General features: G+C 22.4%; 1 protein-coding gene across 1 annotated transcript in view; it reads left to right on the top strand.

Annotated features, from left to right (window-relative positions):
* The first annotated feature begins 5,303 nt into the window (after positions 1 to 5,303).
* The window catches only part of LOC145834163 (putative NADH dehydrogenase [ubiquinone] iron-sulfur protein 6, mitochondrial), a 160,768-nt gene continuing 150,630 nt past the window's right edge, over positions 5,304 to 15,441 (top strand). Inside the window, exons 1-2 of the mRNA XM_082941530.1 lie at positions 5,304 to 5,308; positions 5,430 to 5,669. Of these exons, the coding sequence (XP_082797656.1) occupies positions 5,304 to 5,308; positions 5,430 to 5,669 (245 nt within the window). The remainder of the gene's footprint in view (positions 5,309 to 5,429; positions 5,670 to 15,441) is intronic.

Here is a 15,441-nt window from a genome sequence, read left to right as displayed (position 1 = left end):
CTTTAAATAAACAAAATTTACACGGTCTCTGCGCAATTTGCATAAAAACTGTTAGCGTTTTCTTTAAGAAACTTTGAAATGATTTTGTAGATCAGGTCCTTAGATAAAACTTTATGAGCTCATTTTTGTCTTTCAATAAAAAATTTAAGAAATATAAGCTTTTATTATACTAAGTCAGGGTTTCCCAAACTTTTTTTTAAATGCCCCTCTTAAAACAATTGAAAAAGCTATGGTTCCTCCTATAAGCTTTCTCGAAAAACTATCAATAAAACTGTTTTGCATGCATCATTAACTGTAAAATATCTAGTAAAAATTTCAAAAAAATCGCCTTGTGGCTCCCCCTTTTACAGCTTGTGACCCTCTAAATTATCTAAATTTTTCGCAATATCTAGTATAAACTTTAATCTATAACCCCTTTGGTTTCTTTGCTGCTCATGGTCACCAAAATTTATGTGATTGCCCCCAAGGGATCTACTTGGTTCAGTTTGGGAAACCCTGTAATTCAATAATTAGTTTCTTTGTTGCTTGCATTATTTTATATTCTATTCTTTTATTAAACTATTCTGTTCTTTATATTTTAACTGAGTTAAGTTTCCTTTTGAATATATTTACTAGAAAGTGTTAATGTCATTTTAATTAAATTTTTTTCATCAATCAAAAAATATTATTTCAACAGTAAATTGTTTGTTAAATTCTTAAAATATTTGTATTATTGTTCAATTATCAATTTAAAACAACTGTAAATAAATTTGGAAAATAAAACAAATTAAAACTTACTTACGAAATTTATTATTAAGTTGAAATTTTACTTTTTGAAGTCAAATTGAAGAGACATTATTTAATTAAATAAAATCACCAGCAAGCAAATAAAACAAATATAAAAAAGTATGCAAACGTCAAGTTATTATAACGATCTACCAACTTTGAATGAATATTTACAATGTTTTCGATTTTTAACAAACATCAAACAAGTGTATGCTATTATCAAGTTTTTTTTTTTTAGCATGAAGCAAAATACTTTTTTAAACAATATGATAATATAAATAAAAGAATAGTCGATATAAAAATTTATTTGTAGACTAATTATAAATTTCTTCGTTTAACTATCCATTAATTTTTTGTAAGTAATTACCTATTATTATAATACAACAACAGTTTTTAAGTTAGATGTATCACTTTTGTTTCAAGACTTAATATATCGACTTAATAAAGTGTCGATTTGTTAAAACTAATTTAAATTATTGTTTAATTTACTTTGTAAATTACAATATTTTATTATTTATATCAATATAAAATTTAGAAAATAACTACTAGTTTTTTCGAAAGTTGAAAGGTGAACAAACATAAATAGTCTTTTAATTTAACATAAGTTTTAATATAAGTTTTAGTCTAAAGCCAAAAAATTTATTTAGTAGTTTTTTGAGTAACTTAATTTCATAGTTTACATACATAAACAAAAATTTAAACATCAAAATTTTTCAACAATATAAAACTTTTAATGTTAGAAAATAAAACTAAATCTATAGCTTTAAGAAAATGTATTTTAAAGTTCCAGATGCTTAAACTAAATTATTAGACTCAAGATTTCTACATTAACTTAATTTAAAAAAATTTATTAAATACAACTAGATTTAAGAGTCATATCTTAAATGAAATATTAAGCTTGTTTATTTTATTTATTGTCTAAAACATAAGAACATTTAGTTTTCTATAAATGAAAAGTTTATATTAAACTGGAGTGTCCAAATGATTTTGACACACTTTTAAACAATTTAAAAACAAAAAAATATAAAATGAGTTTACGTAAAAAATTTAATTCATTATTAAAAACAAAGTAAATCAAAATTCTAAAAAACAAAACAGGAATTAAATAAATTATTGAAGACTTTATAAAAAACAAGTTCATAGTTACCCAATTTTTAGAACTGTTGTTTTAACCTAAAACTTTAGACTAGATTTTGAAAAAATCTCATGAAAATGTTCCTTATTAAAGTAAATATTAGTCATAGTGATATAATAAAAAATTACAATTTAATATAAGTTTGACAAATGCAAATAAAACTTTAACATAAAAAATATTTTGTGAATTCTAAATCAAATGTGACATATTGTTATAAGTGTTTAAGTTGTATAAGTAATAACTAATAACAAAACAGATCAAACAAAAAACAAAAAAAGAAGATCTCATAAAAAACTGTTTATTGAAAACAATTTAACTGATATTCACTAAAATATTTATTTGTTTTTAATTAATTTAAGTTACAAAAAGTATCCTTATTTTTCCTTTCAACATTCGAAATTGTAACACACTAAACAAAAGATATATTAAAACCCACGTAATACTTTATATCGCAATATTAGTTTGAACAACAAGATTTGTTTATAAAAACATGGTTTATTTATATAAAAAATATATTATGATTTCGTTTGATTGAAATGCAAATATATATCAATTTTTTTACATGTTCAAAGGATAAACCTAAAAAAAGTTTTCTTATTCTTAAAACGGCTTATATGTTTGTTTTAAAACTTTTTAAATACGGCGACCTTTGAGTATCAGCTGATATTTGTTTTGAATTTGGCAAATTTCATAAAAGCACTCTGGACAAAGATTCATATTGCTTGAAGAACCTTTCCTAATGGCACCATTTGATTTTCTAAAAAAAACTGCAATGCAAGTTTATATAGGATCTAAAAAAGTGACCTTAGAATTTTTAGCTTGAAACATTTAACTTGTGGAGATTATCAAACAAATACTCTGTGCAGTATTTGACACTGTTTAAAGAAAGTGTTATTGAAGTACTTTTTGATTGTTATAAAAAATTGTATATAGTTTTTATAACTTTTTATAAACTTACTTACATTTTTAATAATTTTTGTTAATGAAAAATGTCTTTAGTATCTTAAAGTATTCTTAAATTTCACTTAAAATCTAAATATAAAAAACCAAATCCACAATATTCAAACACAAATATTTGTAAAATAAGCTTATGTTCCTATATATAATGAGTTATGTTTTTAACTTTAACTTTTTAAGTTTTAATTTTAACTTTCTTTTACTATACTAAATAATGTTTTTCAAACTTTATTAAAAATTTCAAAGATTACTTATAAAAATTAATGCTAATTTAATAATTAAAACCTTTGTCTCAATTTTTTTCTAACCGCTAACTTTATTATAAAACAGATTTATTAAAACTCAATAAGCTAAGTTTAAACTAAGTTTTATTAAAAAATAATTTTTTTATATTGTTATAATTTTTGATATTATCAAACAATTGGTTTGTATTGTATAAATATATGAACATAACAGTTCATTTATACTATTTTTCGCTAAAAAAAAAAGTTATGCACTTGTGTCCAAATTGGTATTGATTAAAGTAAACAAAAGACAATTGTAATTTTATGAAAATAGTCTTAGTTTTAAATTAAAATGTGTTATCACGATATATAATCATAGAAGTTTCTAGAAGATTAATAAAGTACTACTATTTACATGATAAATTGATATACCACTATTTAGAAAAGTCAACTATACTGTTTACTTATCTTAAGGAGCATGGTAATAAATTTCTTTTTTTTATACAATGTGAGAGTTTAAGTTAGTGTTTGTCTGTAAGTTAAAGACTTTGTGCAAAAAGTGCTAATTTAAAGTAGTTACTTGGTTTGGTATAACAAAAAGTGAATATTTTTAAACCTGTTAAATAAATTAATTTTGAATGTACACCACTAACATTTAAAAAATAAGTTAAACAAATACCATAGTGTAAACTTTGATATATACTTATTGTGTTTCAAACAGTTTTTAGTTTAAATAAAATTAACTTCAAAAACAAGTAAAAAAAAATACTAAAAAAATCTTGTTCCATTACCATTCTAAGTTCGTTTTACTTTTAGCCTAACAGACACAAACAACATAAATAGTTTAATCTAAGTAGCATAAACTTTATTAGAACGTTTAAAATGCAACAAATAAACAAATAGTTTTATTTAAATTACTAAATAAAGTAACAGTAAAAAATTCCATTACAGTACTTAATGAAATGTTATTTGTAAAAATATTATTTACACTTTAGAACACTATACAAAAGAAAACTTAGAGATTAGTTTTTTTCATAACAGTTAAAGTTAGTTAATATAAATCTAAGCATTTTAATTTATTTAGACTCTAGAACTAATGCATCAAAATTATGGTAATAAATTTAATTGTTAATGTTAATTTTTATTTTTAAATTTGTTAACCTTAACTTTTTAAGAGAATAAGTTCAATTAAATATAATAATGTAAAACTAGCTTGCCATAACGTTAATTTAAAATTATAGTCCTGTAGTTTTTACTGTTGAAAAAAAAACATTTATTAAACATTGCTATACGGTTCTAGATAAATTTTTTTGTTTAAAATTTTTTAAGTTTGATATTTATTAGATATCAAATAATTAAGTATTGATTTTTAATTACGTAAAATGATAATTATTTGATAAATCAAACTATTATCTATAACAAAAATATTTTTTAAATACAAGCATTAATTATCTACCTTTAGCTTTCGATAAATTAATAAAATATTTTTTCATAAAATTATATTTCTAATTTGAAATTATCTAAGTTTATAGTAATGATTTTACTGTTAAACTTTCGAAATAAGTTAATTAAGGCTAAATTTTCACAAACAATGTTCAATAGGAAGATAGAAAATATGTTTTAAAACTTATCTTAACTTTTTTGGTTTGCTATTATTAGTGCTTAATTACGATAAAATTAACTCAACAAACAAGTGATTAACTTTAAATTTTTTTGAAAAATATTGAGTTTTAAAGTGTTTATATAGTCTGATAATATTTAAGTAAACAGATAGCACTGTGATTTTAAACTTATACATGTTTATTCAAAATTAGAACATAAAATGTTCATATACATATATATTTGGTATATAAGTGATTTTATACTTTAATTTTATCTTTTGTTTCGGAAGTTGTTTTGTATAATTAAAAGCTTTTATTTTATTGATAGATGGAGTCGAATTTGTTAGTTCAAGACTAGCTGTAATTTTGGAAGAAAAAACATCCAAGATTTTCCACCAAGTTATCTGTATCAAAACAGGTATTGCAACCAAGATGGTTTCAGCATTTTAACTTGTGGAGGATTGACTAAAAAGAACAAACCTGTGAAAAGTGTTTTCAAACTTTGCGGACCTGAACTAAAATTAAAAAGACACACTTACATGCCACAAGCTTGTGATTGTTGCAAAACAGCTGTTATTCATTCTGATTTGCTTGTTTATGGAGGTTTTACAGAGGGAATTAATGAGGTTAATCGTTCACTTTGAGTACTTTGTAACGAAACTAAAACTTGGACATCCAAACCTGAGCCGGAATTCAGATACCTTGATTGCTTTGTACATTCCTTCATGAAAAATTGTATTTAATTAGAAACAACGGTTCATGTTTCGTTTACACCTTGGCAAATGACGAGTGGAATCAAATAGCTGACACACAGCAAAATAGAGATTGGGCTGCTTGTACAGTTTATGAATGTAGAATTGTTGTCACTGGCGGCAAGCATTTGAAATCAGTAGAAGCACATGATTATTATGGCAACCAATGGACTTATTTACCTGACATGATTGAACAAAGAAGCCATCACGCATCAGTTAGCATGGGCAACAAGTTGTTTGTTATCGGTGCTCTATTTACTGGAAACTGTGAGGTGTTCGACAGTTTTTCAAGACAATTTACTTCAATAGAACTTAAGCTACCCAGATATGAAATGGGACTGTCGTTTATTTACAAAGCCGTATGTATTGGAAGTAAAATTGTGGTGTTTTGTTCAATGCCTTTAAATGGAGAAGCGTATAAATTCCACACTTGTATATATACTTATGATGTTTGTAAAATACAAACATTAAAAAAGAACTGTAGTGTTTTGGAAAATTAGTGGTCAGTATCTTATGTAAAGTACTATTTAGACTAAGATTAAACTTCTTTGAACCTCGTTTCGTTTATTAACAGTTTAGTTTTATAAATATCATGTATTCATTATCGTAATATAGCCTTTGTTTAATAAACGCCTTATAAGTTGATCAGTACATATATATGAATTTAGTCGCATTTTAACGGATCTAAACCAGTTCAGGGCAATTCTGAGATTTAAGTGGCCATAAGCTGCAAAACAGCTAAAGTGGTACCTTGAATATTAAAGGAGCTTTATGGACCTTAAGTCAATAAGTGAATATTATGGAGTTGATGATAGAGAGCAAAAATAAAAGTCTTAGGCAGTTTTTTAATTAGTTTGTAGTTTTTTTTTAAATCTTGTCGGAGGTGCCGTAGCCATTTTTTAGTGAAATTTTTCGAAAACTCTGTTCAAGACTTTGTTAAAAGAATAATTAATTTATTAATCGCTTAACCAATATTGGGTACATTGTATAATTTACAGACTGTCTAAAATATTATTTTCCATATAATGAATAAATGATAAAATAAACTATTTTTATAGTAAACTTTTATGTTGTACGATTAATGTACAGACAACAAATTAAACTAAACATCAGTTATTCGTAGGCTTAAAATAATGATTTTAATTCGTTTTGTTAAATGAAGTATCTAAATTGAAAACATATAAAAAATGATTTTATTTTGAAAGAGACAAATTACATCAATTTTATATATCTAAAAAGATAGAGGTATTTTGAAACTAACTATCATATTATTTTAATTAGAAACTAGATTTCAATAGTTAGACAAAATCTTAAAAGAAACTTAAAAGAGTCGTAAGACAAAAGTCATATGAATATACACAAAGTTATGAAAAACCAATGAATAACAAAGTTATTATACTAAATCGACATAGAATATCAACTACGGCGTACTAAATCTTAACTTCTTTGATTGCATATTTATTTAAAAATTGTTGTTTTTGGTAAGAGTTATTTTAGTTACAAAATAAAACTAGTTTAGTTTATCTTAACCATTTTAAAGGTAACTTCATTTACTAATATACAAAATTATATCTTTAAATAAGTTTGTTCTGAGTTTAATGTATTGTTTACAAGATATATCAATAGTTTAAAACAAATGACCATTTAAATTTCTCTGATTAACCAACAAATGATTTTTTTAAGCTACTTTTTTAAGTTTTCATATATATACATAAAAAAAACTAATGTATTTAGTTTTCTCTATATAGAACTAGAAAGAAATGTTTAAATACTAAACATAAACATTGTAATTTTATTATTAAGTAATTGATTATCGAAACTTTGTAAAAAAAATTACAATTTTAAGTAGGTTTGAATCTTTTTTTAATAACTAAATAATACTTAAACTATTTTGAAACTTCTAATTACTTTATCTTGTTTTGTTATGTAAAACTATTGAGTTTTTAACTTTAATAAAATATAATAATATTTGAATAAACTAAGATTAACACAGACTTAAAAGACAGCGTCGAATTTTTTTGGAACAGGTGTCATAACTATGTTTTGTTGTATGTATCGTATTTCTAACTAGTTATACTGATACGACTAATCTAGATTTGTATTAATAAAATTATGTTACGGTATTTATCAACACCTTCGCATTACAGTCCGACGATCAACATCTACAATTTGTTCGAGCTCAATATCAATGAGGTTCTGGGACAAAATAGGTATCTTTATGTCAAGCAACAAGTTATAGTCTGAACAAAGAGGCAATATTGCCATTGCGATTAGTAATAGAAAAACAAATAGTTTATTGAAATCTTCAGAACGTGTTGCCACAACAATTTGATAGTACTGATGCCGAGTTCAATGTTTGTCAAAAATTTTCTATATAAAATATAAAACTTTCGATAACTAACTAGATGAACCAATGACTCAAGGCATTAATGAAGAAAATTAACTGCCTGTTATATCGTAATATTTGTGCTAAACTTGAATAACTGTTTTATTATTACTTCTAATCGGGAACATATTTTTATGCAAAATACTTTTATAGAGTCTTATTATTATAAAGTCTATTATATTAAGTGTTTTTTGTATAAATAGATGAGAAATAATTTAGAACTTCCGTCAGGCGTTTTGCTATTAAAGCATTGACTTTTATTAGTTTTTAAATTTAGTCAAAGATAATACTTAAAGACATATATAACACTAACTAGGTAGTTAACTAAAGTTCGTAATGATATTTTCACCTTAGTAATCATGTATGTTAGATTTTTATTTTTTAAGTCGTAAAAAATAAAATAAGCTGAGAAGTAATTTATATTTTAATTTTTAAGTCAGTTTTCAGATACAAAAGGAAATATTATACCTTAAAGACATTTTAGTTTTCAGTTATTTTTTTTTACTTACTGTTTTAGTATGAGCTGTAAAAACTATAAAGTTTTGTAGATCTAAATTAATACGGACATTTTTTTGACCCACAAAATAAAAGTATTTAACCACTACTTAAAACTAGTATTTATGCGTACTAAAAGAGTTTTTATAGCATTAGAATGAAATGCATTATTATTAAAAAGTTTTTATTAAAAAATATCGCTTAATATTATATTTAGAATATTAGCATCACTGCACATTTATGTAATTTTTTTGCTACACCTTTAAACTCAAAAACATTTTGTTGATTTTTAATATATTAATGTAAAATTAAAATATTTTATTTACCTGTAGCTTTTACAACATCGATTTTTTTTATGGTTTTTAGCCGCTTTGAATTAAAATAGTAATTAAAAAATTTTCAGTTCAAAACATTTTAAAAATTATAATTAATAAAAAGTTAAACAAGTTTTATTTTGTTATATAAAAAATATTAACAACACAAAACTACAAAACCAGATACGATTGCTAAAAGACGTCTTGACGTCATAAAATAATTGTCGCAAATACTCGTTGCAAATTTCATTATATATTGTTTCATGTTTTTGTACATATGTTGAGTTCTCGATTTATCGTAATAAATATATTTTGATTTAAAAGCCATAAGAACATGGTTAAAATACTATAAAAATGATTTTTAGAAAGCTTTAAACAAACATAAACTAAAAACTTTTTAACGTGCCTTTAAAATTTTATTTTTGTAGTTAAGTTAATTGAACTTAAATCATAGAATTTTAAATTAAAGTTAACTTTATTCATTTGTTAGGTCTTGCTCTTTTTTATTATTTGTTTAAGTTACCTAATTTTTATATTTCTCATACATAAATAAAAAGTGATTGTTTTAATACAATATATTATAGTGTTAAAGTTTTTTATTATAAAATTTATTATTTATAGTGTTTCGGAGTAAGCAAAAAAAAGTTGTTACTGTGTTTAAATATTTAAAAAGTAAAACAACAGTATCAAAACGAGAAAGTTAAGTTTTACAATAGTATTCTGTACTTTTTTGTATAATTTTTTTTACTTAATTTGTTTTATAAGTTTAATAAAACTATTCTTTGTATTTTTGATCACTTAAAAAAGTTAAAAATATTCTTACTTAACTTTTTTAAAAAAATATTTACTAAACTTATTACTTTTAATTACTTCTAAAACATTTAAGCAAAAATAATTCAGAAAATAATACCATTACTCTAAATTGATAATAAAAATAAAAGTAAAACTGTAATAGAAATGCACGCTAAACCTCAAAGTGACATTACAGTACTGTTATAGAAAATATTTATTACAATTATTAAAATAATATAATGTTTTTAAACAAGTTTTACAGCAAAATCTTTATACACAAGTTGAGTATATGACAGTCATTTAATTTGATTAAAAATTATAAAACTATGTTTTTACAGACTATATCTAAATTCAACACGATAAGAATTTTTTAATCTTAAATCCCTCTTCAAAGTAAAAGTTTTTAACTTTAAATTAAAATTTTCTATTTCTATAAAGTACAGTCTAAAAATCAAGTGAAAAAATTAAAACTATTTGTTTGTGTGACTTACTTTTTAGAGTTAAAATAGGTATTAAAAAAGTAAGTTTTGTTAACAGTATTAGAAGTTTGGTGTTTTTTTAATCTTTTCAAAAAATTACCTTATGGTGTGTTTATTTTTTTAAAACTTAAAACCTACTTTTTGAACAAATAGATAAAATAATGAGTTTCATGTTTGCTGTGAATAGTATATCCATATTTTTTTAATTTTTATTAAAGATTTAAGTATTATCCGGCTGAATAATACCAAAATAACTTTATAATATTAACAACATTACATATTATTTTTACAACGTTTTTAAACTAAGAATAGCGGATACTTTTTTCATTTTAAATATATTGCTATTTTTATACTGTATGTATAAACAAAGACAGTTTTTTTTTCTGACCTTTAACTTTTATGAGATCAATTTTATTATTTTTTTTACAGCCAAATTGAAAAAAATAAGTCATTTTAAACTTTAGTTTTTATTTGTAGTCTAATATTTACTTGAAAAACAAAATAAAAAAAGAACAAAATTTTTTGTTTAAAAAGTTAAAAGACACAAAATAAAAAACAAACGCTCAAAGTTGTGCTGACGTCACTATATTTTTGACGCAAATGTTTGTGGCAATTTTAACTATAAATTAATTTCTTTTTTTTACATTGGATACCACATTGTTGATTGACATAGTGTAGTTTAAATGTCATGAGAATGTGGCTAAACTATTAAAAATTGTACTTTGAAAAAGTTAGGTACAAAAAGTTTTAATCAGTTTTTCCGTACTTTTTAAACTTTATTTGATAATATATTCATTGAAACTAAAATAAGAACTTTGAAAATTAAGTTATTTTCATTTGTCTGTTTTTACTGCTCGAAATACTTAATTTTTTTTTTATACGACAATAAATAATGTTTGTTTAACACAAACAATTATGTTCTTTAGATTTTTTAATTTAAAACTGGCTTTTTTTTTTTTGCTAGAAACAGTAAAAAAGAAATACCAACATTAAACCATTTAAAAATAAATAAATTTATAAAATTAAGGCTTTAACGTAATTTCCTATACTTTTGTGTAACTTTTTATTTTTAAGCTGCTTTGTTTAGAACTTTAAAAAAATATTCTTTATATTTTTAACATTCATTAACAAGTTAGAAATGTTCTTACTGAAATACAGTGAATAATTATTTACTAGATATTTACTTTTAGTCAATTATTTTAGCAAAAAGAATGTAAAAAAAAGACTATTATTTAAAATTTTGAAAAAAAAAACGAAATAGAAATGCATGCTAAACCTCAAAGTAACATTACAGTATTTTTATAGAAAAGATTCATTACATTTATTTGTACAACTTTAATGTTTTTAACTAAATTTTACTGTAAAATCGTTTTATAAAAATTATTTAAAAGTTTCAAAACAATCTTTTTCAAATACTATAAATAAATTCAACATGATATGATATTTATTAGCTCAATTTTTTTAAGAAAAACTTTTTAACTTGAAACTTAACTTTTCTATTTATATAAAATACGAATCAAAATCGAACTAAAAACTTAAACTACTGTTTGTGTGACTTACATTTAAAAGTTAATAAAGGTATTAAAAAAATAAATGTTATTAATAATTTAAAGTTTGATATTTTATTAGTTTACTTTGTTTACAGGTTTAATAAAAATATTCTTTGTATTTTATTCTTTTTTAAGAAGTTAGACATGTTCTTACTAAAATATAGTAAAGTATCACTTACTAAATATTGTACGTATAGTTTGTTCTAATACATTTAAGTAAAAAGAATGTAAAATAACAAAAAAATTTCTCAAATTCGTTATAACTGAAACATAAATGCATGCTTAATCTCAAAGTGAAATTAAAGTAGTTTTATAGAAAACATTCATTACAGTTTTTATAAAAAGTAATGATTTAACTAAATTTGCTGCAAAATCCTTTTATACAAGTGGAGTATATGACAGCCATTGAATCTGACTTAATTTAAAAAAAACATATTTTCAAACACTATAAGTATATTTAATATAATAAGACATTTTTCTAGTTTAATTTTTTGTTTCAACTAATAGCTGTTAAAAATAATTTTAACTTTTCTTTCTCTATAAAGTACAGTTTAAATTCAAATTAAAAATTTAGAACAACTGTTTGTGTGACTTACTTTTAAGATTTAATATAAGTGTTTAAAAAATTTATCTTGTTAAAAGTATTTAGACTTTTATATTTTTTAATCATTTCCAAAAATTATATCATGGTATGTCACTTTTGTTTTATATAAATATTTAAAAACTAATATTGGAACAAAAATATTGAATATTATGTTTTATGTTTATGTTTTGCTGTGAAGCGTAAATAGATAAACTTAATTATTTTTTGCCTAAATGTAGTGATTAAAGTATTTTCGGGTTAGATAATACCTTTAAAATATCAATAGAATTACGTAATATTTTCAGAACATCTTTAAACTCAGAATGACGGCTTTTTTTTTCATTTGAAGTATATTGCTACTTTTATACTGTATTTACAAATAAAGGTCACTAACTTTTAATTTTAAGTAATGAATGTTCATTCTACAATAAGTATAACAAAAATAAATATTTATGTTATAAAGTTTATGAACTTTTAGTAGTTCATTTCATAAGCAGTGATATGATATGAATAATATTTTAATAGTTTTGCATGACTACTGTTTCATCTCAATTACTTATTTGTATGATGCATTTAAATTTTTATATTTTTAATGGTAAAAAAGGAGCATACTAGTTTGTCTTTTTTTTCATCATGATTATTTTGTGTTTTACAAATCTATTGTAATTTTAATGAGCATTCCTATTTATTTTAATTACGTTTATTTATAATCTAATGTAATTAGATAATTTAAATGTTTGGATTTTTTCAACTAAATGTGTTAATCGTATGATGCAAAAATGCAGTTTTTGCTTCTTACTTTACTTGTAAAATATAAATTAAATACAAAAACTAATTAAGTGTTTTAGTATAAGTTGTTGTACAAAAAAAAGATTTATTATTCAGGCTATTTGTTTTTGAATATCTTAATTTTAAGACAAACGTTGAAAATTACAGAAACTTTTTATGCCACTGTTTTTAAAGAATAACATCCAACTAAAGTTAACAACAATTTAAAAATGGTAATCACATATAAGCTAATACTTTTTAAAATTAATAGAGATTAGAAAATAGTTTCATTACTAAATAAACTATAAACTAATTTCTTATTTTATTTATCTTTCAATTTTGTTTTCGCTATTTTCTTTTGACGTGGATTTATTTTTGTAAGACTTTTTAGCAAGTGTTATAAAAGGATATTCCAATAATTTTTTTATAAAGTGTGAGATTAAAAATTTTTTTAACATCTTTAATTATCTTTAAGCTAAGTTTTTGGCAGTCGTTTTGTAAATTTCGTATTTTAACACCAATTATCATAGATTTAAAAAAACTATAATAAGTAAAAATAAACTTTGTAAAATAATAGAGGTTTTAAATAACTAGCGTTTTTTAAAGTAATTTACTGGAATTTGAATTTGTTACAAATTTTATAAAACACTTATTATTATACTTAACTCTTTTTTTTATAATTTGTAACAACATTTTTCAAAATGAAATTATTCTCTGAAACATGTTTTATTTGTTAAATTATTATTTATTACAATTTTAACTTGCTCGGTAATTAATATGATGGTTATTTATTTAAAAAAAAATAAACTTGTTAAAACTTTTCCTCGCAGTTTTACACTCTCGTGTTATGGCATAAAAAAAATGATATGATAACAATGTGAATATAAAATGTGAGTAAATCTAAAAAAAATTTTTTGAGAATATTAACAATTATCAAATGCTTTGTGTATTAAAAAGTAAGCATGTAATATGATGCTATTTGCAATGTTTAAATTGAAAAAGTATAGTTAAACTTACTTGGAAGTAAATCGATTTATTGAATATTAACTATTAAAAAGAAAAACATTTTTTCAAAATAATTGAACTTTTAGATGACAATCTAATATACATGGTTACAAATGTTAAAATTTCATTACGAACTTAATTACATAATATTTTATGTGTGTTTAAGTAATATCTTCGACATAACAAAATTCCATATTTTATTAGCAAAACGTCTTAATTTTTTTTTTGATTATTTCACACCTATTAATATAAAATATATTTAAACTATATAGCTTTTAAAAAAAGATATCAATAATTTAAGTATATTGCATAAAATTATATTCTCAAATAGAAATATTGATAAAAAAATTATTCAGGCTTAGCATTAATATTAAGATAAGAAAATAATTTTACTACTAAAGCGTTTTTATTACAACAGAAGTACTTCCATAGAACACAAAAATAGATAAAAATAGAGTTAACTTAATTGTCTTTTGTAATAAAAAACTTATTTTAACAAAACATCTACTTAAAACTATTTATGCGTTTTTGTTATAGTTTGGGAATAAAAAAATTTAAAGATTAAGTTTAACATATAAGATGGTAGAAAAAAAAAACAGACACAACAAGCAAACAATAAATTAAAAATAACAAGACTTATAATGGGGACACATAGTGGTTAATTCTTTTCTGATATTTAATGATTTGATTCTATCTGCTTCGGCTATAGCCATTCTCTCCAGATTGCAGATTGAACAGTTGTCAGCTTTCTTCGGGACTAAGCTATTAACTTTGTATCGCACTTGCCATTTGATTTCGGCAAGATTGATATTGTTTGAAATGGCAAATTTGGATAGAGTAGTTGTTTGGGTTTTCTTGAGTACGCTGTATTTGTGCTGATGCCATCTTTTTTTGAAAGATCCCCCTGTTGATCCTATGTACTCCTTATTCCTGATAGAAGCCTTATAGATACCTTTTAGTAAGCATTCTCCTTTAAAAGGGCGTTAGTAGATCTTTAATGAGTGACTTTAATTTAAATTAAAATATATAGTTATGTAGAGACTAACAACCTTTGTTTAGTATAGTATCACGACGTTAGTAGATTTTGTACTAATTATAATTAGTCAATTAGAAATTATGAACACCAATCTAAAAAACTTATCAATTATTTTTTGCAAATGTTTAACACTTTTGTTTTTATTTCGGCTGATTTTAAGTTTTTGAATGTTATAAACTTATTTAAATTAACAACTTTTTAAAGCTACACACAATAACTAATACTTTTATTTTCACACCTCATATATTTATACTTTAGAACATCCTTTAGAACAACATAAATATCTTATCCTATAGGTTTTGTTTTCTTTTTTATTTTGTGTATTTATGCATTTCATGTGTTAGGTCTTATTAGTTATTATAACTGTACCAAAGCAATTAAAATGTTTTTTACCAAATAAAGAAAAGTCAAAGAAAGTCACGCTATTTTAAAATAAATTAATATTTTTTTTTTAATTTAAGTTTAAAAAGTTTTGATCATATTATTTTACTGTTCTACGAACATTTATAACAGTTTTTACACTTTAAAATAATCTTAAAAATAAATGGTATATTTTAAACATATCAATTATAAATAGGCAAACAGAGTTTTACTTATAA

This window comes from Thalia democratica, chromosome 1 (genome assembly GCF_965202585.1).
Source record: "Thalia democratica chromosome 1, ktThaDemo2.hap1.1, whole genome shotgun sequence".
Lineage (NCBI taxonomy): Eukaryota > Metazoa > Chordata > Thaliacea > Salpida > Salpidae > Thalia > Thalia democratica.
Note: the sequence above shows the minus strand (reverse complement) of the source record. Positions and strands in the feature narration are given on the sequence as shown.